This window comes from Sorghum bicolor, chromosome 4, assembly GCF_000003195.3.
Source record: "Sorghum bicolor cultivar BTx623 chromosome 4, Sorghum_bicolor_NCBIv3, whole genome shotgun sequence".
Lineage (NCBI taxonomy): Eukaryota > Viridiplantae > Streptophyta > Magnoliopsida > Poales > Poaceae > Sorghum > Sorghum bicolor.
Genome location: NC_012873.2, coordinates 66,868,249 through 66,888,960, shown reverse-complemented (window position 1 = coordinate 66,888,960; position 20,712 = coordinate 66,868,249). Strand labels below are relative to the sequence as shown.

Below are 20,712 nucleotides of genomic sequence, written 5' to 3'. Positions count from 1 at the left end.
TGTGTCTCTCTTCTGTCGTCTCCGACGGAGCTTCTGAGAGAGGTGGACGGAGTTTCGGATTCGGAGGTGATCTGATCTGACCTTACCTGACCTGTGAGGGGTTGAGGGGCGGCAGAGGATGGTGGGGGGACGAGGAGGAGGGATGGGGCGGCGGCACGAGCGGCAGGCCCTGATGGTGGCGTTCGCGTTGGCGCTGCTCATGGGCACCGCCGTCTACTTCCGCATCTGGGCCCGCCAGGCCAGCGACCCCTCCTTTACCGCCGACGACCGCGAGGAGCTCCGGTTCGCCCTCAATTCCTCTCCACCTTCCTCCTTTTCAGCCGCCTACGATTTATAATTTCATGTATAGGGCCATCAACAGAAACAAAAATGGAAGGAATCAAACAGTTTTTGCTCGGCCTTCTGATCGCACGATGAATGGATCCAAGTGTTTCATCTAATTTCTGAATTTGGTTAATCAATTGCCTGAATTATTCACTGATTGTCGAGTGCTAGTTGTATTTTGGTTTGGTTTCCTTGAATGTCTGAATATGGTTAACCACACAGACTCTATCATAGAGTAAAGTTATTACCTCGAACAATATGGACTTAGAGTCTAGATAAGACTTGGAGTCTTATTTTTTCTACCTCTTTCTTCAATAAATATGGTGCCACATTAGCAAAATACCATAAATAATATGTAATTAATTGTCTTAGACTCTGTGATAGAGTCTTGCATTGTGAGTGCCCTTACCCAAATAGTCAAATGTAGAGTGATATATAGAGTTAACTGCTTGTTATTAACATAGACAAAGGAACTGGAGGAACATAGATTAGTTATTCGGCCATGTAGCCAGGCCCGATCTTGTTTCTTATACATCTAGCAACCTATTTATTATATGGGCATATTCATGACTGCCATGTGCCATCCATGTATTTTAGCTTTGGAAGAGAGCAACTATGAGATATTACCCTTTGCTGATTTATCATGTTACCCTTAAGCATTACCTTTGCTTGTCTTTTCATATGTTTGTTTTTGCCACATCAACCATCAGGAGGCAATTTGAACAAGCAAACCTAGAAGCGATGGATGAATCTGCCGAATGGAGGATGAAATATGATAAAGAGGTAGAGAAAAACAGGAAGTTGCATGATGATCTTTCAAAGGTATTGCTTGCTTACCAGATACTTGTACATGGCTATGCTATGCTCCTCAGACACTCCATCTGCAATGCTCATGTGAGAATTCTCTTCACAGGTTAAGGCCTCGTTAGCTGGTACAGCCCGTCGTCTTGAGTTGTTGCAGAAGGTAATTTTGTTTGGACGGTCAAATTTAATCCTTTCTCTCTATTATAGTATTATACCATGCCCTTTCTACCCTGAGCCACCTTCAAAATTTTCCCAGTCCTTCCTCTCCATTCATTTTCATTTTTAATTCTCTCTATATATGTACACACCACTTAATCATTTCCATTGCTGCAGGATAACGAGTTGCAGAAGCGGCAGACTGAATCACTGAGGCAGCAATGCAATTGCACTCTCCATTGAAAACTACTCAAGATTAAGGGCATGGAAGGAGTTTTCAGCTTCTTTGGCAGATTTGCTAAACGCTTTTCGTTTGTCCATCACTGGAGGGAGGAAAACCAGATTGACTTCTAGGAATTAGGACATATGAAAATGATTGAGAACATAGTATAGTCCATAGTGTTTGTCTGTTGTACCAATGGTGAGCTGCATATTTCATCCAAAGTGATTAGTTGCAATTTCATGAGTGGTAATGCAAATTGCAGAAGTCAAAATGCAAAATATGGCGCCATGGCGCTTAGCTTCTATTTCTGAGTAAGGATTTCAGGTTCTGAGTAATTTTGCAGTGGCAGTTTGCATGCTTCTGAGTACCTGACTGACTATCTGTAAATATACATTGTACACGGGATGCAAAAAAAATAGTGTCAGGTTTTAAATTCAGGACCAGGCTTATTGGTAGGAAACTTAATAATCCCTTGTATTATTGATTACTTGCAGTTCCTTCCCTTGGCAGCATGTGCACTTCGTATGTGTACAAATATTTCATTTACGTTTACATTTACATTTACTAGCATAGTAACTTAAGGGTAAGAAAACTTAATAATTCCTATGCTAACCCATGTGACTAAAGAGGGTAAGATGGACTGCAGCATATTAATTTATTAATAGGACGTTTATTTCACTATGAGCCTTATTTTATAACCACATCTTGTCACTAGACATGATGGAAACGAGTACATTTGACTAGTGCCAATTTTTAGCAGTTTTGTAACACTTGGATGGTATCGTGTGAGCCATTTGATAACGAGAAGTAATGCTGAAAAAAGTTTATGCATCTTGGGCATCCTTTGGTTCTAAAACCTGCTTCTCCGTTATCACCAGCAAGATAGGCGTGCAGGAATTGATGCTTCCTTCTCCATTCAGACCAAAATCTTGGTAGTTATCCAAGGAGGCGAGCTCCTTGAGAATCCAGCGATATCTTTGGCTCCTAGTCTTCAACCGAGAGCTATCGGCTCGTCGTCGGCCGGCCGACGAGATAGAGCCATCAGGCCACGGTACATAAACATATATCTCTACATATCTGTAGACTGCATCAGCAGTACAGTGGTAATGTGGCATCAGGTACTGACGTACTGTAGTGGCATGGACATGTCCGTCTGCCAGATTTATTATATCATAGCTCACAGAAAAACATCATCAGTACTTGAAGGATCCAATTGACAAGAGAATTGCTCAGGGGAAAAAGATCCAATCTAGTATACAAGATAAAAAGGCCATGCTACACCAGTACACCATTCATGCAGACTGTCACAGAAGTTGCATATGTTCTTGAACTGACTCCTCCAGAACTAAAGAGCCCAAAAGCTACAGGCACAGTCATGGAAGCAGCAGTATCTTGCCGATGTGGGTGCTAGCTTCCATCAACCTATGAGCCTCAGCAGCTTCAGACAACGGAAACGTCTTGTAAATCACCGGCTTCACCTTGCCAGCAGCGACAGCAGGCCACACATTCTTTTCGACCTCACCAACAATCTCTGCTTTATTAGCAAGGCTTCTGTTGCGCAGTCCAGCAGCTGCACACAATCATGGAAAAATATATTAACTATGTGAAAAACTTAATCAAGTGTTAAAATAGGAGTGGCATTTAGGAACGTAGAGGTTGGTTGCTATTGCCTATACGCGAAAAAACATCAGCAAACTGACATAAAAATTCTTACTGAGCATCACTGAAATGTAATGGATGATGTTATTGCCTCTGGCTTGTGCAACTAAAATACCTTGTATGGTCAAACGCCGTGCAAGCACAGCTTGCAGGTTCACTTCAGTTACAGCACCGCCTTGGAAGCCAATGATGAAAAGTCTGCCATCAACACCTAAGCTGTTCAGATTGCGCTGGAGATATGGTCCTCCAATGTTGTCGAGAATTACATCGACACCTGGTAGATGTTCAGATTCCAGTCAGTACCACATATTAATTTGATTATAATGCCTACACATAACTGCTGGAAAAAAAAAAGTAGTTCCTCCAGGGATAATGGTACTAAGCATGCTGTTAACATTCAGTTGCTAATAGAATACTCTGTATGATATGGACTTTAGATACAATACGAATGAGCTAATATTAAACATAATCAGGTGGTAGGATTATGCGATATACCTTTCCCATCAGTTTCCTGTTTGACACGCTCAACAAAGTCTTCAGTTTTGTAGTTAATGCATACATCAGCACCCAAATCTTTGCAGGCTGCTAGTTTTTCTTCACTTCCTATAGTTTTCCAGCACAATTATTGGAGACATGACATCACCGAGAACAATTGGCTGTGTCTTGTTTGTGTTATAGTGAACAAACCTGCTGTGATAAAAACCTTTATTCCGAGGTGCTTTGCAATCTGTATAGCAAACGTACCAATTCCACTTGATCCTCCATGTATCTGCAAAATTGAAGATACATGGTCATCCCGAACGAACATAAACGGGAGATTCAAATATAATTCGGTGCTAAGAAACCCCAATTGCAGTACTCGTTTCCTGGCAGTTAAGTCACGGAAGTAACTCCAAATAGGATTAGGTGGCAGAGAAGAATTTGGCACCTCTTTTCAGTACTTCTATATATTTGGGTGTGCTTTATTTTATTGTTCTCAATCCCAGCTAATAATAATGGCATGCTGATTTCTCGTGGAGCAAAAGAAATTCACAAGAAGATAATCAGCAGATAGAAATCATTTGCGATGCTTATTGATTCAAATTAATTGGTTAAAACCATTTATGATCCTTACTGATTTATGTATACAAAATTGGAATCAAGAAATCACGATGCCATCCCATTCCTAGAGGATGCACCTACTTGGCTAACCGAGTTCTCCACTTCTCTTGGACGCAGCTACATATAAGGAAATGGAAAATTGATCTTACAAGGAACGATTCGCCGGGAGAGAGGTGGCTGGTCATGAACACGGTGGACCAGACGGTGCAGGCCACCTCGGGTAAGCCGGCCGCGTCCGTAAGGGACACGCCCTCCGGCACCGGCAACAGCTGGCCCGCCGGCACCACCACCTTCTCCGCGTACCCGCCTCCGCTAAGCAGCGCGCAGACCTGCAGGACGATAGCAGCACGGCGCACAAAACTAATCACACACAGCAGCAGAAGCGAAATTTCAGTTCGCCACAGGAGGCAGGCAGGGGCAGCGGCAGCGGATCCACTCCACCTTGTCGCCGACGGACCACCGCGGTGGGACGTTGGGGCCGAGCGCGAGGATAGTGCCGGAGCACTCGAGCCCCGGGTAAGGGGGCGCGCCGGGGGGCGGCGGATGGCGGCCGTGGCGCTGGAGCGTGTCGGCGCGGTTAACGCCCGCGGCGGCCACCTGGAGGAGGACCTCGCCGTCTCCCAGCGGCGCGGGTTCCTCCACCTCCTGCGCCTCCAGCACCTCCGGGCCGCCGCCGCCGCGCGTGATCACCACCGCCCTCATCTTCCTCGCGTCGTCCCCTTGGTCGCTGCAGCTCTGCAGCTGCTTGCCCCTTCCGATAATTACACCAGCAACTGCACTAGGAGCACACGACTCTGCTACTGCACCAGAAACACAAATTTTCACTTGAACTGTCATTCCGAAAATAATTGTACATCTCGTTTTTACGAGGCAAACCATTTTAAATTTGATCAAATATTTTTTAAAAAAAAATAATATTTATGATGTGTAATAAATATTATTAAATCAGTATAAAGGAATATAGTTTCATATAAAAATATATTAAGAGATGTAAATATTGACAATATTTTCTATAAATCTAATTAAGGCTTTGTTTAGTTCCAAATTTTTTTGCAAAATAGAAATAGTACCACTTTTGTTTGTATTTGACAAATATTATCCAATCATAGACTAACTAGACTCAAAAGATTCATCTCGTCAATTCCGACCAAACTGTGCAATTAGTTTTTATTTTCGTCTATATTCAATACTCCATGCATGCGTCTAAAGATTTGATGTGACGGGGAATCTGAAAAATTATGTAAATTTTTTTGAACTAAACAAGGCCTAAACATTAAAATGTTTGGATTAGAAAAAAGATGTTCAGTTATAATGTAACTTCTATTAGCTTAGCAATTTTACTAGGTCTAATACAATAAAATACACGCAAGTCAAATTCATATATGTATATACTTACATAATATACTGAATACCATATAATAATACTATATATATAATGATTTGTTTAAAAAAACCACAGCAATGCGCATGGAATTCACCTGTATATCATACGGTAGTAAGCATCTGCATATATATCTCTTAGCTAGCTGTGTGGAGGGCATTGACACTGGGTGAGCGTGTCAGCTCTGGCCGGTCAGACAACAATCTCATCTCCATACAACTCAAATTAGACGCCGGGGAGTGTCGACGGTGTTTTACCTACCAACACAACCAAATAGACCCTGACGACTGGTCTATTACGTTTTTATGATCTTCGCAAAAAAAAAAATTACGTTTTTATGCGTGGTTTGTGTCATGGTATGTATAATCTGATATATGTTTCATCATATAAAAAAGGTATAATCCAACCATGGTGTATATATGCATATATTCTTTCGACATATTTTGTCACACCACAAATCACAAATTCCACAACTCGTACCGTGGTGCGTGCATTGTCAGAGAGCACCACCGGCCGGCCATCGTGGACTTCAAATATATACATACCGCACTCGAGTGATGGCATGAGAAAGCAAGAAAGAAGAAGAGAAAACGGACAAGAAATAGATATGGCTAGACGTCGATACGGTACGGAGCTCTACACGTACGGCAGCAAGATCACCACGCACGCGTTGGCACTGGACTGCAAAACCATCCAGGGGCCGGGGGTGGTCACGGAGGCCATTAAAAATCAAAATCTGAATGTGTACGATGCTCTCCTTTCGATCTCGAGCCACCACCCGAGACGGATCTATAGTCAACATCAGTATTATCCACGCCCAAAGTAATATTTTCACCGTATTACTTTTCTAGCGGGTCAAGAGATTGTAAAATACCGTACCACGCCTTCACTTTTTTTTTTTGAGATTTCATTTTCTACTAGCTCTCCTCCACCCCTGGCACTAAGAGGCCCTATTTAGTCCCCATCCAAAATTTTTTCATCCATACCATCGAATCTTTGGACATATGCATGGAACATTAAATTTACATAAAAAAATAAATTAATTGCACAGTTTGGTTGAAAATCGCGAGACGAATCTTTTAAGCCTAATTACTATATGATTAGTTTTAAGTGCTACAGTCACCCACATGTGCTAATGATAGATTAATTATGCTTAATAGATTTGTCTTACAGTTTTCTGACGAGCTATGTAATTTGTTTTTTTATTAGTTTCTAAAAACATCTTTCCGACATATCCGATGTGACATCCAAAAATTTTCATCTCCAATGACGTGAGTGGGGGCAACAAGATCTACCGCGTCGTGTGTGTTATTGAAATTTGTTGTTTTAGCGATTGCCTGCGTGATTTGACAGCCAGGATGATGCCACGTACGGCTAATCACCGATCGATGTGATGTGACGATGGATAGTGCAATCCACCACCTCTGCTAACACAGCTGATTAAGCAAGCAGCTAGCACCAGCAGATGACGCCTCCTCACTCTCCCAAGTCCCAAGGAACAAGCCATCATCTTTTGGGCCTGCTGCACGTGTTTTCAGATGCCCAAGCAGAGTTTGAGATGCCATGGAACAAAAGAGAAGTCTCGTCGTGGCAGATTTCGAGTGCGAGGAATCGGCCCGAAGAAGAAGCGAACTGGCGCTAGAATTCCGGTTAGAAAGGCCAACAACCAGTCTTAGCCCATCTAGCGCTCTCTCGTCGGCCCACCCCAGACCCCAGTCGGTGTTCCGGTCAGTGCTGCGCCGCGTGAAGCCGCCTCAGCCGTCCAACGATAGAGCGTCGCTACGGCTTCTCCCCATCTCTCTGCCCGGACTGTGAGGTGCGCGGGGATTAGTCCCACCTCGGCGGCGCAGGGTGGGACGATGGGACCAGACGACTATATAATGAGGTCCAGGTGCACCGTTGCTCCATACTTACCTGGACGGGGTCGATGGGCGATCATAAAGGCCCATGGCCTAGATCAGTGGCCCACATTGCACTTGGTGGGTGTGCTGGTCTACCATCTCCCCAAGTGGGAGAGTGGACGTCGTAATTTGTGGTAGAGGGGGTATGCGTTCGCGCGGCCCCTGCCAATTTGAACAAATTAAATTTTGGTCTCTGATATTGTTCCTACCAATTCTAACAAATTAATTAATTTTTGGTCCCTGGTATTGTTCAGCGTAGGTTCTTGCAAAAAGGTTGTTTACCTTTGAAAAATAGCACCCGGCATGTTTCGGGTTTTGCAAGATTTTGATTCGAGATTGCGGGCCTTGGCCCAATAGAAGCTGGAGCAACGAACTGGGCCTGCTCAATTTGTCGTGCAAAGCTTGGTGACGGCCTGAGCTCTTACTGCCCCAGAAGTGTTCCCTTTGCGGGCAAAATAGGAATCGTCCTTTTTCAACTATCTAATGTATGCAGTTGTTGAAGCAAATACTTTATTCATGTTTGCTAATGAGAATAAGGAATAACTACTTTTATTTTTCAAAAAAGAAAACTTAAGGAAAATATCAACTGTGGATCGTGTTGCATCTTCACTAGAAGAGAAATCATGAAAATAACAAATACAAGCTCTTTAGTGCCCTCCGTACTATTGTTTTTGCCAGAATCAACATTTACACTGTAGATGATCACATGAAAAACGTTGGGGAGAAAGAAAAAAAAGAGGAATTCAACTTGTCCACGTATGATTTATTGTTTCACCCGCGATTTATTATTTCTTTTGACTTTCATGACATCTAGGAAAGGAACGGATTATTGTGCTATCACTTGCTCTTCTGGTTCTTGGCATAATACTTCTCTATGATAGAGAACCAATTCCACTGGAAACAAAAGTGCCGTAAACCGTAAGATTCCAGCGCCTATCACCTCTATGAACGCCATTAACGGGGAGCTCTGCGGGGATAAACCAGCAGTGGCTGCAGCTAGCATTTCGCCCTCGAAATTGCAGGGGACAATGAATTTTGCTGATTTGATGCCGTCCAGAGCCTTCTTGGCAACGTCATCGGCCTTCATTCTACCAGACGATCCTGCTACGATATTTGTCAATTCTGTCCTGCTCTTAAGCTCTGAAATTAGGCAAACCACATTCTCAGCATTCATCAGCAAGAAAAAAAAAAGCAGGTCAGGAGGGAATATTTCAGGCATTCGATCTTCTCGGGTTGCTAGTTGCTACCAAAGCAGAGACGAACTGAAACGAAGTTGGCCAGTTCATAAGCAAACGCTTACCCTCTTCCAACCCCGGAGTCTTAGTGTCAGGAGGGAATATCAACGAGACATGAATGTTGTGCGCGATCATCTCATGCTGCAACGCCTCACCCAATCCCCGAAGAGCAAACTTACTCGCTGAGTAGGCCGAGATCGAGATTAATCTCCAAGCTCCCAAGCAAGCAGCACCACATCGAACACCTTAGCTGCATGGCATGTAAGGCAGCCAACGCTTTCGCGCTCGCGCACGCGGCATCTTCTATCTACCTGGCCGGCCTGGGAGGACATGATGGCGATGGACGCAGGTAGGCGCGTCTCGCGGGCGCGCGCCTTCATGGCGGGAAGCGAGGCCTTGACGAGGTGGAAGGTGCCCATGAGGTTGACGTCCACCATCCACCTGATCTCGTCCATGCCCTGCCTCTCCAGCTCCCGCGACGCGAACACGCCGTGGTTGCAGACCAGCACGTCGACGGGGCCGGCCTCCTCGAGCGCGCGCGCCACGGCGCCGGCGTCCCGCACGTCGGCCGCGTGGACGCCGACGACGTCGTTGCGGCCAGAGTCGCGGTGGATGGCGGCGCGCGCCTCCTCGAGGCGGGCGAGGTTGCGGGCCAGGATGGAGACCCGCGCGCCCTCCCGCGCCGCGGCCGTGGCCATGGCCAGCCCGATGCCGCTGGACCCGCCCGTGATGAAGACGTGCCGGCCTTTGAGTGGTATCCGCGCGGCGTGGGGCCGCGTGAGGAAGGCGAGGATGGCGAGTAGGCCGATGAGCGGGACTAGCAGGAGGAGGAGCGCCGCGGCCATGGCGGTGGGAGCTACTTTAGGCCTTGAGTACAGGGATGGATCGGGGTGGCAGCGTAGATTACGAGGAAGTTAGATTTTAGTCATTTTCACTCGACTGAAGACTTTCTAAACGTCTTGTCTTAGGTTGTTTTTTTAAATAGTTTTATGAGCAACTTTATAGGTAAACTAAGTTGTTTTGAAAAAAAAAATATTTAGCATGGATGAAAGGAAGAAATAAGGGAGAGAGTTAGGATAAACTATTTTTTTCAGATTCATCCCAACTCATATTTTTGCGACAGGAGAAAAAAATAGCTTCACTAATGAAGTTGTTTTAGAAAAAAAAAAATTGACAAAAAAAACAGCTCACCTTAGCTTATGAAGCTGTTTTGAATTATCCTTAATGTCTGAATCCGTTGACTTTCTCTTCACCTTCTAACAACTTGTTTACTACTATATGTTATGTAGATTTTAGAGAGCCAATTTTACTTTAATATGTTTTTATGCATCGTCCAATAGCTTTTCTATATCTTGTATATATTTTGAAGAACTAAACTCATCTCTTTTGTTTGTGTTAAGTAAGAAATTAAAAATAGATTATGATAATATTTTGATATCTAGTTAAAAAAGTGTTAGACTTTATATCGATATTGATAAGGATATAAAGAAACTATTGAATTGTTGTCAAATCAACAATTTACTCCATCCATCAATGTTGTTGAAATTCTTTTCCATGTATAGTTGGCAGGAGGGGAAAGCGAGTAGGAACATGGCAAGTCGGCAAAGAGGTTCGGTTTAAGTTTCGTATTAGTATAGTAGTCGCCAAGCTTTTGTGTACTCCAATCTATGGAACCTCCAATATAATTGCTTAATTAAGGGTCTGTTTGATATTAATTATATTATAATAATATGGATTATGAATGACAATAATGTTAAAGAAATGTTTGGATCCATTTTGATTATATTAACCATCTAATATATTTTGATTATATTAATCCATTTTCAAGACTTATATTAATGTTAAAATAATCTTTTTTTAGGAAACTCTATGCAACCGGCCGGCTAAACCAAAATGCAGTGTTGCCTACAATGACCAATGAGCCTGGCCATCGGAGTCTCGGAGCCATGGGCCTAAATGCCAGGCAGGCTGAAGTCATCCACTGACCAATCACGTCGTTAACAACTGTTTTGTGACCTGTTTTTTTTTAAAAAAAAAAATGTTTTGTGACCTGTTGGTATGCACCGGTTAAATTTAAATGCTAGACATTTAAACAACTCAGCTAAAAAACAAGCTAAAGTTTAGCTATTTGTAAAGCCAACTAAAATTAGCTAAAAACTTTTATTTTGAAATTTTAGCTAACTAAATTTTAGTTGAGTGCATCCAAAACCGGCCTTTAGCATTGTTAAAGCGTCGACATATTTTCGCTGTGGGGTTAGATTTTAGTCCCTCGACTGAATTTACTACTAATATAATGCAGAAATTTACTGCGCTTGCTTGAATATCTATCTCATCGCGCTGACGCGCCGTATCGTAAATTTTCCAAATCAGCAATTTTACGTCTTTGAAGCGAGTGAGAACACGGCAAAGACAAAAAGGATGATGACACGGGCCGAGGGGCCCTGCCCCTGCGCCTGCAGTCCTGCACCCGCACCCGCGCTGCTTCGCAATCGTGGTCGTGGTCGTGGGCGCCGGCGGCGGCTAACAAAAGCGGCCGGGAAGTGGGCACCGACCGAAGCATCCCGGAACACCCACAGATTCCCGCTAGTATTTAGATCGGCCCAGGCCATCGGTCGACGACGAGGAGGAGGGACGGAGGGAGGGCCGGCGAGGCGAGGCCTAATCCGGTCGGACCGGCGAACTCCCCCCGACCTCGCCATGGGCAGCCTCCGCGTCGCCGGCTTGGCATGGGCCGCTGCCGCCTCGCCGGAATGGGGAGTGCGCCGCAGCCGTCGCTGCTGCCGCGGGGTGCCGCTGGCCCGCCCCCGCGCGGCGGCGGCCTCCCTCGGGGCGGGGCAGCTCCGGGTCGGGACGGAGCACGGGTGGCTCTGGGACTGCCGCAGCGGCGGCGCGAGGGATTACGCCAGGGAGATGGAGGTGGCGGTGCGCATCGTGCAGGTCGCCTGCACCTTGTGCCAGCGCGTGCAGGACTCGCTTCTCCGCCCCGGCCCCGACGCCGGCGGCGGCGGCCGCGTCCATGCCAAGCTTGACCGCTCCCCCGTCACCGTCGCTGGTTCGTACTGCTCTGCTGCCCTTCCATCAGTTCCCTTTCCCTTCCACGTGCTCACCCGGTCACCCCCATCGTCGCGCGATTAGCAATGAGGATTAGGTCATCAAGGACTGCGCTGCAGTAGAAAATTGCAGGCAACGGATGTTGGATGAGTACCTGGGAGTCTCAATTCTCAATAATAAATAAATACCAGTAGAACGTGGGAAATTCCAGGATTCTCAGTCAATTGCCAACATATAAGTTTATCGTTGACCTGTGTTGGGTTGCATCATCATTTGCCTGAAACACGATTTTCTAATGTTTAATGAGCACAATTTGATATAGTGTGTTTGCACTTGGACTGGTTGATCAGTTACAGCACTAGCTTATGAACTGCAATCTAGTTGCTTGGTTGGATCATCAGAGAGAGATAGAATCATTGCTCCAGGATACTCCGGAGTGACTCATACATAAAACTAATGCTGCACAGCTAGTCGCTCACTTGCTCTGTGTTTAGGAAAATCTACACCTGATAGGCTAATATCTTGGTGCAGTGTTTTATGCCCTTGTAATTTGAAAATTTTGTTTTCCCACTTTATGGCAGATTGGGGTGTTCAAGCAACAGTAAGCTGGCTGCTTTCCAGTTCCTTTCATGATGAGAACATATCTATCGTTGCCGAAGAAGATGATGAGACACTGTCTAGTAGTGATGGTGCAACTTTGCTTGAATCTGTTGTTGAGGCTGTCAATGGCTGCCTGGTTGAAGCTCCTAACTATGGGCTGAGATCCCCTGAGAAAGATCTCGGAGCTCATGATGTTATTCAAGCCATACGGAAATGCAGCTCAACTGGAGGCCCTAAAGGAAGATTTTGGGTGCTTGATCCTGTCGACGGCACCCTTGGTTTTGTGAGAGGGGACCAATATGCTATTGCTCTTGCCTTGATTGAAGATGGAGAAGTTATACTTGGTGTTCTTGGGTGCCCAAATTATCCAATGAAGAAGGAGTGGCTCAACTATCATCAAAAGTACTACAGGTTGATGTCTAAGGTTGCTCCTCCTCCACTGGGGTCCTGGAATAAGGGTTGTGTGATGTATGCCCAGAAAGGTTGTGGCCAAGCTTGGATGCAGCCACTGGTCCATGACTTCGGTAAGCTAAATTGGCACCACCCAAGGGAGATTCAAGTATCATCCATCAGTGATCCAATCTCAGCTACGTTCTGTGAACCAGTTGAGAAAGCCAACTCAAGCCATTCCTTCACAGCAGGACTTGCTCAAAGTGTAGGATTAAGGTCAGTTCTTTCTTTCATTTCTGTCTGCCCTTGCCGATATCATTTCATTAGCATGAAAATTCATTCATAAATTTGTATATGGCATCCATTAGTCAACATCTGGTTTTTGTTTAATGCTACACTGCCTTTTCATCTCAAATTTAGTGCAACATTGTCCAAAATGTGACTCTTGTACAGTTGCGCAACTTGGTCTTTTGATTGTACTGTTTTATTCACATCATTTTGCTTTGTTTCCAGGAATCAACCTCTGCGCGTGTACAGCATGGTGAAATATGCTGCAATAGCACGAGGTGATGCTGAGATCTTCATGAAATTTGCAAGAGCTGGATACAAAGAGAAGATATGGGATCATGCTGCAGGGGTGGTTATCATTAAGGAGGCTGGTGGAGTGGTCACAGATGCTGGAGGCCACCCATTGGACTTCTCAAGGGGTGTTTACCTGGAAGGTTTGGATAGAGGCATAATAGCTTGTTCTGGAGCATTGCTTCATCGTAGAATTTTAGATGCTGTTGATGCGAGTTGGAACTCATCAACACTATGATCCAGAGTCCAGACAATAAGATCTTTGGAGAGAATGACCTCGTGTTGGTCATAGCATGCTAAGGTTAGTTTTATAAATAACTGTTTCATCCTCAGATCCAATAATTTTTCTTTTGCCTTACATTCTGATATCTCATACAGGTAACTTGGGGAATTGGTTTAAGTATTCATTGTGGTGCTGTTGTGACTTGTTACTGAGGTGAAACAGTTCAGCATCTAGGGTAGTAATAGCTTGTCTGCTCATATAAACAAGAAGTTGTCTCTTGAGATTCACAAATTGTTGGCTTTGTTCAGCGACGCCATATGTAATTTTGTATAGGTATCTGTTGATGAAAAGCATGTGCGCATGTTTTTTTTTTTTACTAATTGATCTGTTTCTTTTCAACTTATGCCTGTCAATCGTCAGGCATATTGGTTAAGACATGTGCAGCACCATTTGCTGACAATCATAATGTTAGAACCTTCAACTGATTCATCAAATGAGTTATTGTCCGCCAGTTTTCTGTCATCTACCATGTTAACACTTTCTGTTTTCGCTTTATTAAATGCTTTCCTGCATATGAATTACCAGTCCATTTCATATCAGAAAGAACTAAAGAAGACACAGGCCACATTTTGTGATGCAGATTGTGTTGTATGGATCAAACAGATTCACCACAGGAGCACAAGTACCAGATTAATAGCAAGTCTGTAGATGAGACACAATGCATGATGCTATGATCAAAAAAGTTCGGAACCATGATGCATATGCTGTGATTGGATTGGAGGACTGAGACTGTAAATGTGATTAGCTGGAGAGCTGCACCGAGCAGCACTGGCTGAAGAGCTCCTTGCCGCCGTCCTCGGCGTCCTCCTGACTCATCTCGGGCCGGAAGCTGCTCCACGCGGGCACCAGCCCAGGTGCAGCGCTGGTGTCGAAGCTGTGCACCAGCGAGACTGTTCTGAAGCTGTCATCGCTCGACGGCACCTGGTACCCGGCGAGGAAGTAGAGCTGCGTGCCGACGGCGGCCATGGTGAGGTAGAGCCGCTGGGCTGAAGACGGGAGGCTGGCGAGCAGCGACAGGTCAGGCAGGGCGGAGTGGTCCAAGATGCTCCAGATGTTGAGCTCGCCGTCGTAGACCTCGACATGGCCCTTCCAGCTGTTAAGGCAGTCGCCGGAGCTGAACAGCCTGTTGGCCACCGCCACGATCTGGTTCGGGGGCACGTCGAGCTGCCACATCCCCGGGAGGATCTCCCACATGCCCCTCGCGCAGTGGAACACCTCGGCCGAGCTCCGCTCCAGCGCCGATGACTGCAGCACGGTGGCTCCGGGCGCCAGGAGGGTGGCGTCGCTGGCCGTCAGCGTGCTCTCCGCGAAGCCCCCCACGACGTGGAAGCTGCCCTGCCACGTCACGCCGACGCACTTGTAGCGCAGCGTGCTCATGTCGGGGAGCGCGGACCACTGCCCCTTCTCCGCATCGTACACCTCGGCCGCCGCCGTGCCCCGGGCACCGGACAGCGAGCACTGGCCGCCGGCCACACAGATCCTGCCTCGGCACGGCGCACAGGCAAAGTCGAATCGCGGGACCAGGAGCGGCGCGCAGTGGTGCCACTCGCCCCGGCGCGCGTCGTACCGCAGCACGTCTGCCCTCACGTCGACGTCGGTGTCATGGTACTCGCCGGCCTCGTCACAACGCTCCCTCCGGCAGAGCCGGCCGCCGATGATGTACACGGATTCGCCCAGCGCCGCCACGGCGAACCCCTTCAGTATGTGGCCGTCAGGGACGCCCGGGAGCGCGCCCACGCGGCGCCACGTGTTGGCGCAAGGCTCGTAGCACTCGAGGCTGTTGGAGCTGCCCAGCGCAAAGCACACGTATATCCTGACGCTGCCGTCGCCGCCGGCGGCAACATTGCCGCTGCTGCCGCTGCTGCTTCCGGTGCTGGAGAAGGACGGCGAGGCGGCCACGTCGCAGTACAAGGAGCCCATGGCTCTAAACCAGGTACGAGCTGGTATCTATGCCTTCTCTTGTAATACTCATCAAGTGATTACCATTGCGATTAGTGTAGCTGGGTTAGCCGGGGGAGTTTGCAAAGGAGGAGGCAAGTGCCTATTTATACACCTTTGCGTATGGCAACTCCATTGGGCAATTTGCCATGTGGCTTCTGGTCGACGGAGTGATCTATGCGAAGCATTGGAAGGAGCTTATAGGAAACTCCGGCCGTTCCGTGGAATTTGTCGAGCATCTAGAGCTTGTCTTGTTTGCATGAACAGAGTCTGTAAGCCCGTCTATTTGTACCCATGCATAGGCTCTACCAATGTGAGGACAGATTCCAATGTTCCATAGCGAAATGTCCTTGCAACTGCAAACCAATTGTAGTGGTTCTTTTTATAAAAAAAAATACCAGTAACGAATAGACATAAAATTTAGTAAGAACATTATGAGCGACCAAGGTGATAGTAGGTTGACCGAGAGGCCACCACCAAATTACTGGCATGGTCTATTTTGAACTTTATGTTATAATTTAGGTATTTCTGGTTAGTCCAGACTCCAAGCCCACAGACTAATCTAAACTCCAAGCCTGATGCATTTCCTTCGGTTCTTGTCCTTATTTTAGATTGTTGTTTACTTTAAGACAGACCCTTATTTTAGCTAATTCCTGCCACTAATAATAAGCCTTTCTCCATTTTCCATCGCTCTGTTCCTGTCTCAATAAGTCCTTGCCGTTCTCCATCAGTTTCTTTTGGTCCCTCCCTTCCTTCCTCTCTTCTTGCATATATCCTTGCACATCGCCCTTGTTGTGATGGGGCCGTCCAATTTCTCTGAGATTCCTAATGTCCTGAGAGGGATTGCTGGATCCTCTTGGACGGACCCCCGCTTCCCATACACATCATTCAACAGCATAACAAACACACAGGATGATTCCGCCTCTCGGAATCAGATAATTCGTCATCTTCTTTGTTGTGATTGTGGCCCCAAGGCCCCAAGGGATGTAGGTTGCATTGATCCAATGAGAAGTGGGTGAGGGTAATAGAGCACGGTTAAGGATGGCGCCCATTATCCTTCACCGTGCATTGTCCTTCTCTAACCCGCCGCTTCATCGCCGTGATGTGTCACTGCTACAGGTCCTGATCTAATCGTCTTCTACAACCGATGCATCCATAGATATGAGCAACTGGACTGGACTGATGAGGAATGGTTGAATTGACCAAAAATTAATCTGGATTAAAATCTTACAGGAGGCCTCGATTGTGTCCAACAAACCTGAAGGCCTGGCATTATTGACGACAATTGCTGAGGGCACTGACTGCTGCAATCCTAGTCCTCCATTGCCAAACCACTCGGCGTTGGAGAAAAGCCTCATCAGCAAGATCCTCCGTTTGAGAGAGGTTCTGGATCTGCCATGTCAAAGTTCATGCGATGCCTTGGATCAGGTTCGTGCCAAAACTTGACATCATTTCCCATTTCGGCAGACATCATGATGGGCGTATACAAATTGTTCTCCACACTTAATGCAGTTGCTTCTGGATACCCTGGGGGTTCTGAAGATTGCATATCCGAAATGTTTATCAGGTCTATCAGGAAACCATACATCTTCTGTACGGGAGGTCTGTCGTCTGAATTGAATCCCTTTATCTGTACCCTACTTGCAAAACATCTCCTGGACACATATTCATAAAAAAATGCTATCCCTTTTCCCCATGCTGTGTTAAATAAGTCTGATCCACCATCTACTACTGAAAAACAAACAGGGTCTTGTTCACCTCCATAGGGTCCTCATGTTGGTCCAGGATTGCCACTCAAAAAACAAGCAATTGCCTAGCTCAGGCTCTGAGAAGCAAACAATCATAGGAAGCGAGAGCTTAGATCATGTAGGTATGCAGTTTGCCTTGCTCATGTTGATACTTTGCTGTCAATATAATCACCAGAAAGCTTATGTCATCATACTGAACTGTCGCGGTCGAGTTCATTACTCACTGTTTAAACTGGAATTGTAGGTGAGCGTGTCATTGAGATGCTTGATCAGGTGACTCCAGTGGTGAAAGAAATGTTCAGTTTCATGGAAAGCTCCAGTTCTGCAACGGCAGCATCTGCATCATCAGCTTGGCCTGAGGATCTCCCAGAAAGAAGGAGCCTCCCTCCTGTTCTCTGTCGCACTAGATCTCCTGCGCATCGAGGAAGTGCCATCCATCATCCATCAGACGGTGACGAGGTTGCAATGCCTCGCCAAGAGGGCACAGCGAAGCACGCAGAACACTGCAAGGCACCGGCACCTGGGCAGGAGGCAGATGAGGGCGGCTGCACTTGCACCATGGAGGAGGAGGATGGCCAAACTAGCAGGCGTGAACCAACGTCAACTCCTAGTCCTACTGCTGACTCTTTACGGCTGCAGTTGACGCCATCGTCGGTGTCCCCACATCTGCTGTCGGCGCCGCCACCGTCCCCCATGCCCGTTGTTGGCTTGCCCATGCTTCTGCAATCCTGGGAGGCAATGCAAGATGGCCACGCCGCCGCAGCAGTTGTGCCACCTACAGTCGTCGCACAGCCTTCTGAGGCAGTGCCGACGGCACAGAAAGACACCACGCCCGTCGGCACCAGCATGGAAGGTTCTACGAGCTCTGCATCACTTGAAGCTGATCAGCCATCCATGGATTCACCTTCACCCAATGGGTGTACGCAGCCACCAGTGCACGACGGCAATACCGCTGTGCCAAACATACCGCCACCGCCGCCGCCACTACCGGCGCACAGAGACAGATTTCAAGTGGTGCCGTCTACAGACGAACCGGCGCGGGCAGTGCCAGACGCACCACCTCCTCCGCCGTCTGAAGTGCAAGGAGGACCACCTGCACTGCCGGCCGCCAAGGTTTCTCCAGCGCCACCGCCGCCGCCCCCTGGAAGCATCTCCGCAGCGGTGCGCGCTAAGAGAGCCGCGACCAAGCTGAAACGATCGACGCAGATGGGCAGCCTGTACAGACGCCTGCGTGACAGAGTAGAAGGCTCTGGTAGCACGCACGGCGGCAAGAGGCGGCAGAACGGCAAGAGGCCCCGGAGGGCGGGCGCGCCCAAGAGCGACACCGGCCAGGGCATGGCCGATGCATTGGCCGAGATGACCAAGAGGTACTCCTACTCCGGCATACGCTGCCATTAGCAACCATGGATCAGTGTAGTTCATTTCCTCCGTTCCTTGGTAATGTGATGATGAATTAAAGTTTAACAATTTTTGAAACTGAAAGGTCGGCGTACTTCCGGCAAATCGAAGAGGACGCGGAGAAGCACGCGGCGGCGATCCTGGAGCTGAAGGACGCCATCGGCTCGTTCCAGTCCAAGGACATGGACGAGCTAGTGAGGTTCCATCAGCACGTCGAGCAGCGGCTGGTCTCCCTGACGGACGAGACACAGGTTAGTTTCCTCCGGAGCTCAGCCATCAGCCGTGCGAAAACTCTGGCGTATTCCGGCAAAGCCTTTCTGACGCGCCGTCGAACTGCATGCTGCACTGCAGGTGTTGGCCAGGTTCGAGGGCTTCCCTTCCAAGAAGCTGGAGGCGTTGAGGACGGCGGCAGCGCTCTACTCCAAGCTGGACGGCGCCGCCACGAAGCTCAAATGCTGGAAGCTCACCGCCGGCGCCGTCTCGCCGCAGCTCGACAGAGTCGAGAACTACTTCAACAAGGTCGTGCACTAGAATGTATGCTCTGTGCGCGCGCAGCGTGGGACGCCCATCGCTCATGCCGTGCGACTGCATGCAGGTCAAAGACGACGTGGACATGGTGGAGCGGAACAGAGACGAGGAGACGAAGCGGCTGCAGTCCCACAGCGTCCACTTCGACTTCAGCGTGCTGGTCCGGATCAAGGAGGGCATGGTGGACCTGTCGTCCGCCTGCATGGAGCTCGCCTTGAAGGAGAGCCAGGACGCCAGAGAGACGACGACGGCGGCGGCGGCGCGTGCGCAGTGGGGACAAGCTGGCCACGGCGACGGAACGTCGAGGATGCTGTGGCGGGTGTTCCAGCTGGCCTTCCGGGTGTACAACTTCGCCGGAGGTCAGGACGAGCGAGCGGACAAGCTGACGACAATCCTGGCGCACGAGATCGAGGCGCGGCGCCCGTGAAGCTTCGCGTGCGACGTGTACGTACTTCGGTGTGTACACGTAACACGCGAGAAAGAGTACGTGTCATGTCATGTGCAGTCATACTATACACCCACTCAATACGATTCTTTGTCTCATTCGAAAAATTTGCTATTATAGAATCCTAAACATGTGGGTTTCGCTATAATAAGATTCCAAACATCTGTTTTGCTATAACAACTCTCGAAACATTGACACTTTGCTATTATAACATCACGACCTTTAAATAGACAAATTGAACTTAAATCTGTTCAAATTCAAATATTATCATTTAATCTCAGAACTACCCTTAGGGCAGCAGCTGCTGCTGCCTGGCTGCTGGCTGGCGCTGCTGCCTGGCCGGCTAGCTCAGCCTTGCCGGCTGCTTGCTGCAGCAAGATTCAACCATGATTCAAGCCATGATAACAAACAAAAATATAGATCCAAGCCATAGATTCAACTATGATTATAAGTTATAACATAAACAAGATCATCTCATAAGACCAAAATTGTGCTGGTGGCTGGCCACGGGAGGGCGGTCAACTGGCCACGGTCGGGCGGCGGCTGGCTGGCGACCGGCGCGTGCGAAAGAGGGAGGGCGTCGGTCTCTCGCGTCGGGGAACTAATAGGTCGCGGCTAGCAACTGAAAGGTCTATGGTGAAGGGATATAGCAGAATGACAGTTTTGTGATTAAATGAAAATATTGAATTTGAAGAGATTTCAGTTCAATTTGTCTATTTGAAGGCCATGATGTTATAATAGCAAAGTGTTAATGTTTCGAGAGTCGTTATAGCGAAGCAAATATTTGGGATCCTATTATAGCAAAACTCGCACGTTTGAGATCCATAATAGCAAATTTCTCGTCTCATTCAAGGCACACTGTTTTAAGTTTAAATAAATTTTATCCAATTCTAGTCATGATTCACAATAAAATAGTTCCTTCCACCTCATAAATTATGATATAGTTTATTTATTTTTCAATATCATAC

General features: G+C 47.4%; 5 protein-coding genes and 1 pseudogene across 5 annotated transcripts; 3 read left to right on the top strand and 3 right to left on the bottom strand.

Moving 5' to 3' along the window:
• On the top strand, positions 7-2,000 carry LOC8056413. The gene is made up of 4 exons (XM_002454695.2): positions 7-282; positions 1,035-1,146; positions 1,238-1,288; positions 1,462-2,000. The coding sequence occupies exons 1-4, from the start codon at positions 119-121 to the stop codon at positions 1,525-1,527; spliced, it is 393 nt and encodes a 130-aa protein (XP_002454740.1). The 5' UTR covers positions 7-118; the 3' UTR covers positions 1,528-2,000.
• LOC8056412 (quinone oxidoreductase PIG3) lies at positions 2,630-5,065 on the bottom strand. Its single transcript, XM_002452961.2, has 6 exons — positions 4,709-5,065; positions 4,417-4,596; positions 3,854-3,935; positions 3,662-3,769; positions 3,282-3,440; positions 2,630-3,077 (listed from the first exon to the last, which is right to left on the bottom strand). The coding sequence occupies exons 1-6, from the start codon at positions 4,967-4,969 to the stop codon at positions 2,881-2,883; spliced, it is 987 nt and encodes a 328-aa protein (XP_002453006.1). The 5' UTR covers positions 4,970-5,065; the 3' UTR covers positions 2,630-2,880.
• On the bottom strand, positions 8,196-9,816 carry LOC8084672 (annotated as a pseudogene).
• LOC8056411 (PAP-specific phosphatase HAL2-like) lies at positions 11,202-14,149 on the top strand. Its single transcript, XM_002454694.2, has 4 exons — positions 11,202-11,836; positions 12,417-13,101; positions 13,339-13,705; positions 13,783-14,149. The coding sequence occupies exons 1-3, from the start codon at positions 11,203-11,205 to the stop codon at positions 13,640-13,642; spliced, it is 1,623 nt and encodes a 540-aa protein (XP_002454739.2). The 5' UTR covers position 11,202; the 3' UTR covers positions 13,643-13,705; positions 13,783-14,149.
• On the bottom strand, positions 14,429-15,064 carry LOC8084671. Its single transcript, XM_002452959.2, has one exon. It carries the CDS (start codon positions 15,062-15,064, stop codon positions 14,429-14,431), a length of 636 nt encoding a protein of 211 aa, XP_002453004.2.
• Positions 15,063-19,921, top strand: LOC8084670. Its single transcript, XM_021459623.1, has 9 exons — positions 15,063-15,397; positions 15,482-15,620; positions 16,859-17,053; positions 17,138-17,227; positions 17,372-17,495; positions 17,618-18,740; positions 18,857-19,022; positions 19,123-19,290; positions 19,367-19,921. The coding sequence occupies exons 1-9, from the start codon at positions 15,063-15,065 to the stop codon at positions 19,724-19,726; spliced, it is 2,700 nt and encodes an 899-aa protein (XP_021315298.1). The 3' UTR covers positions 19,727-19,921.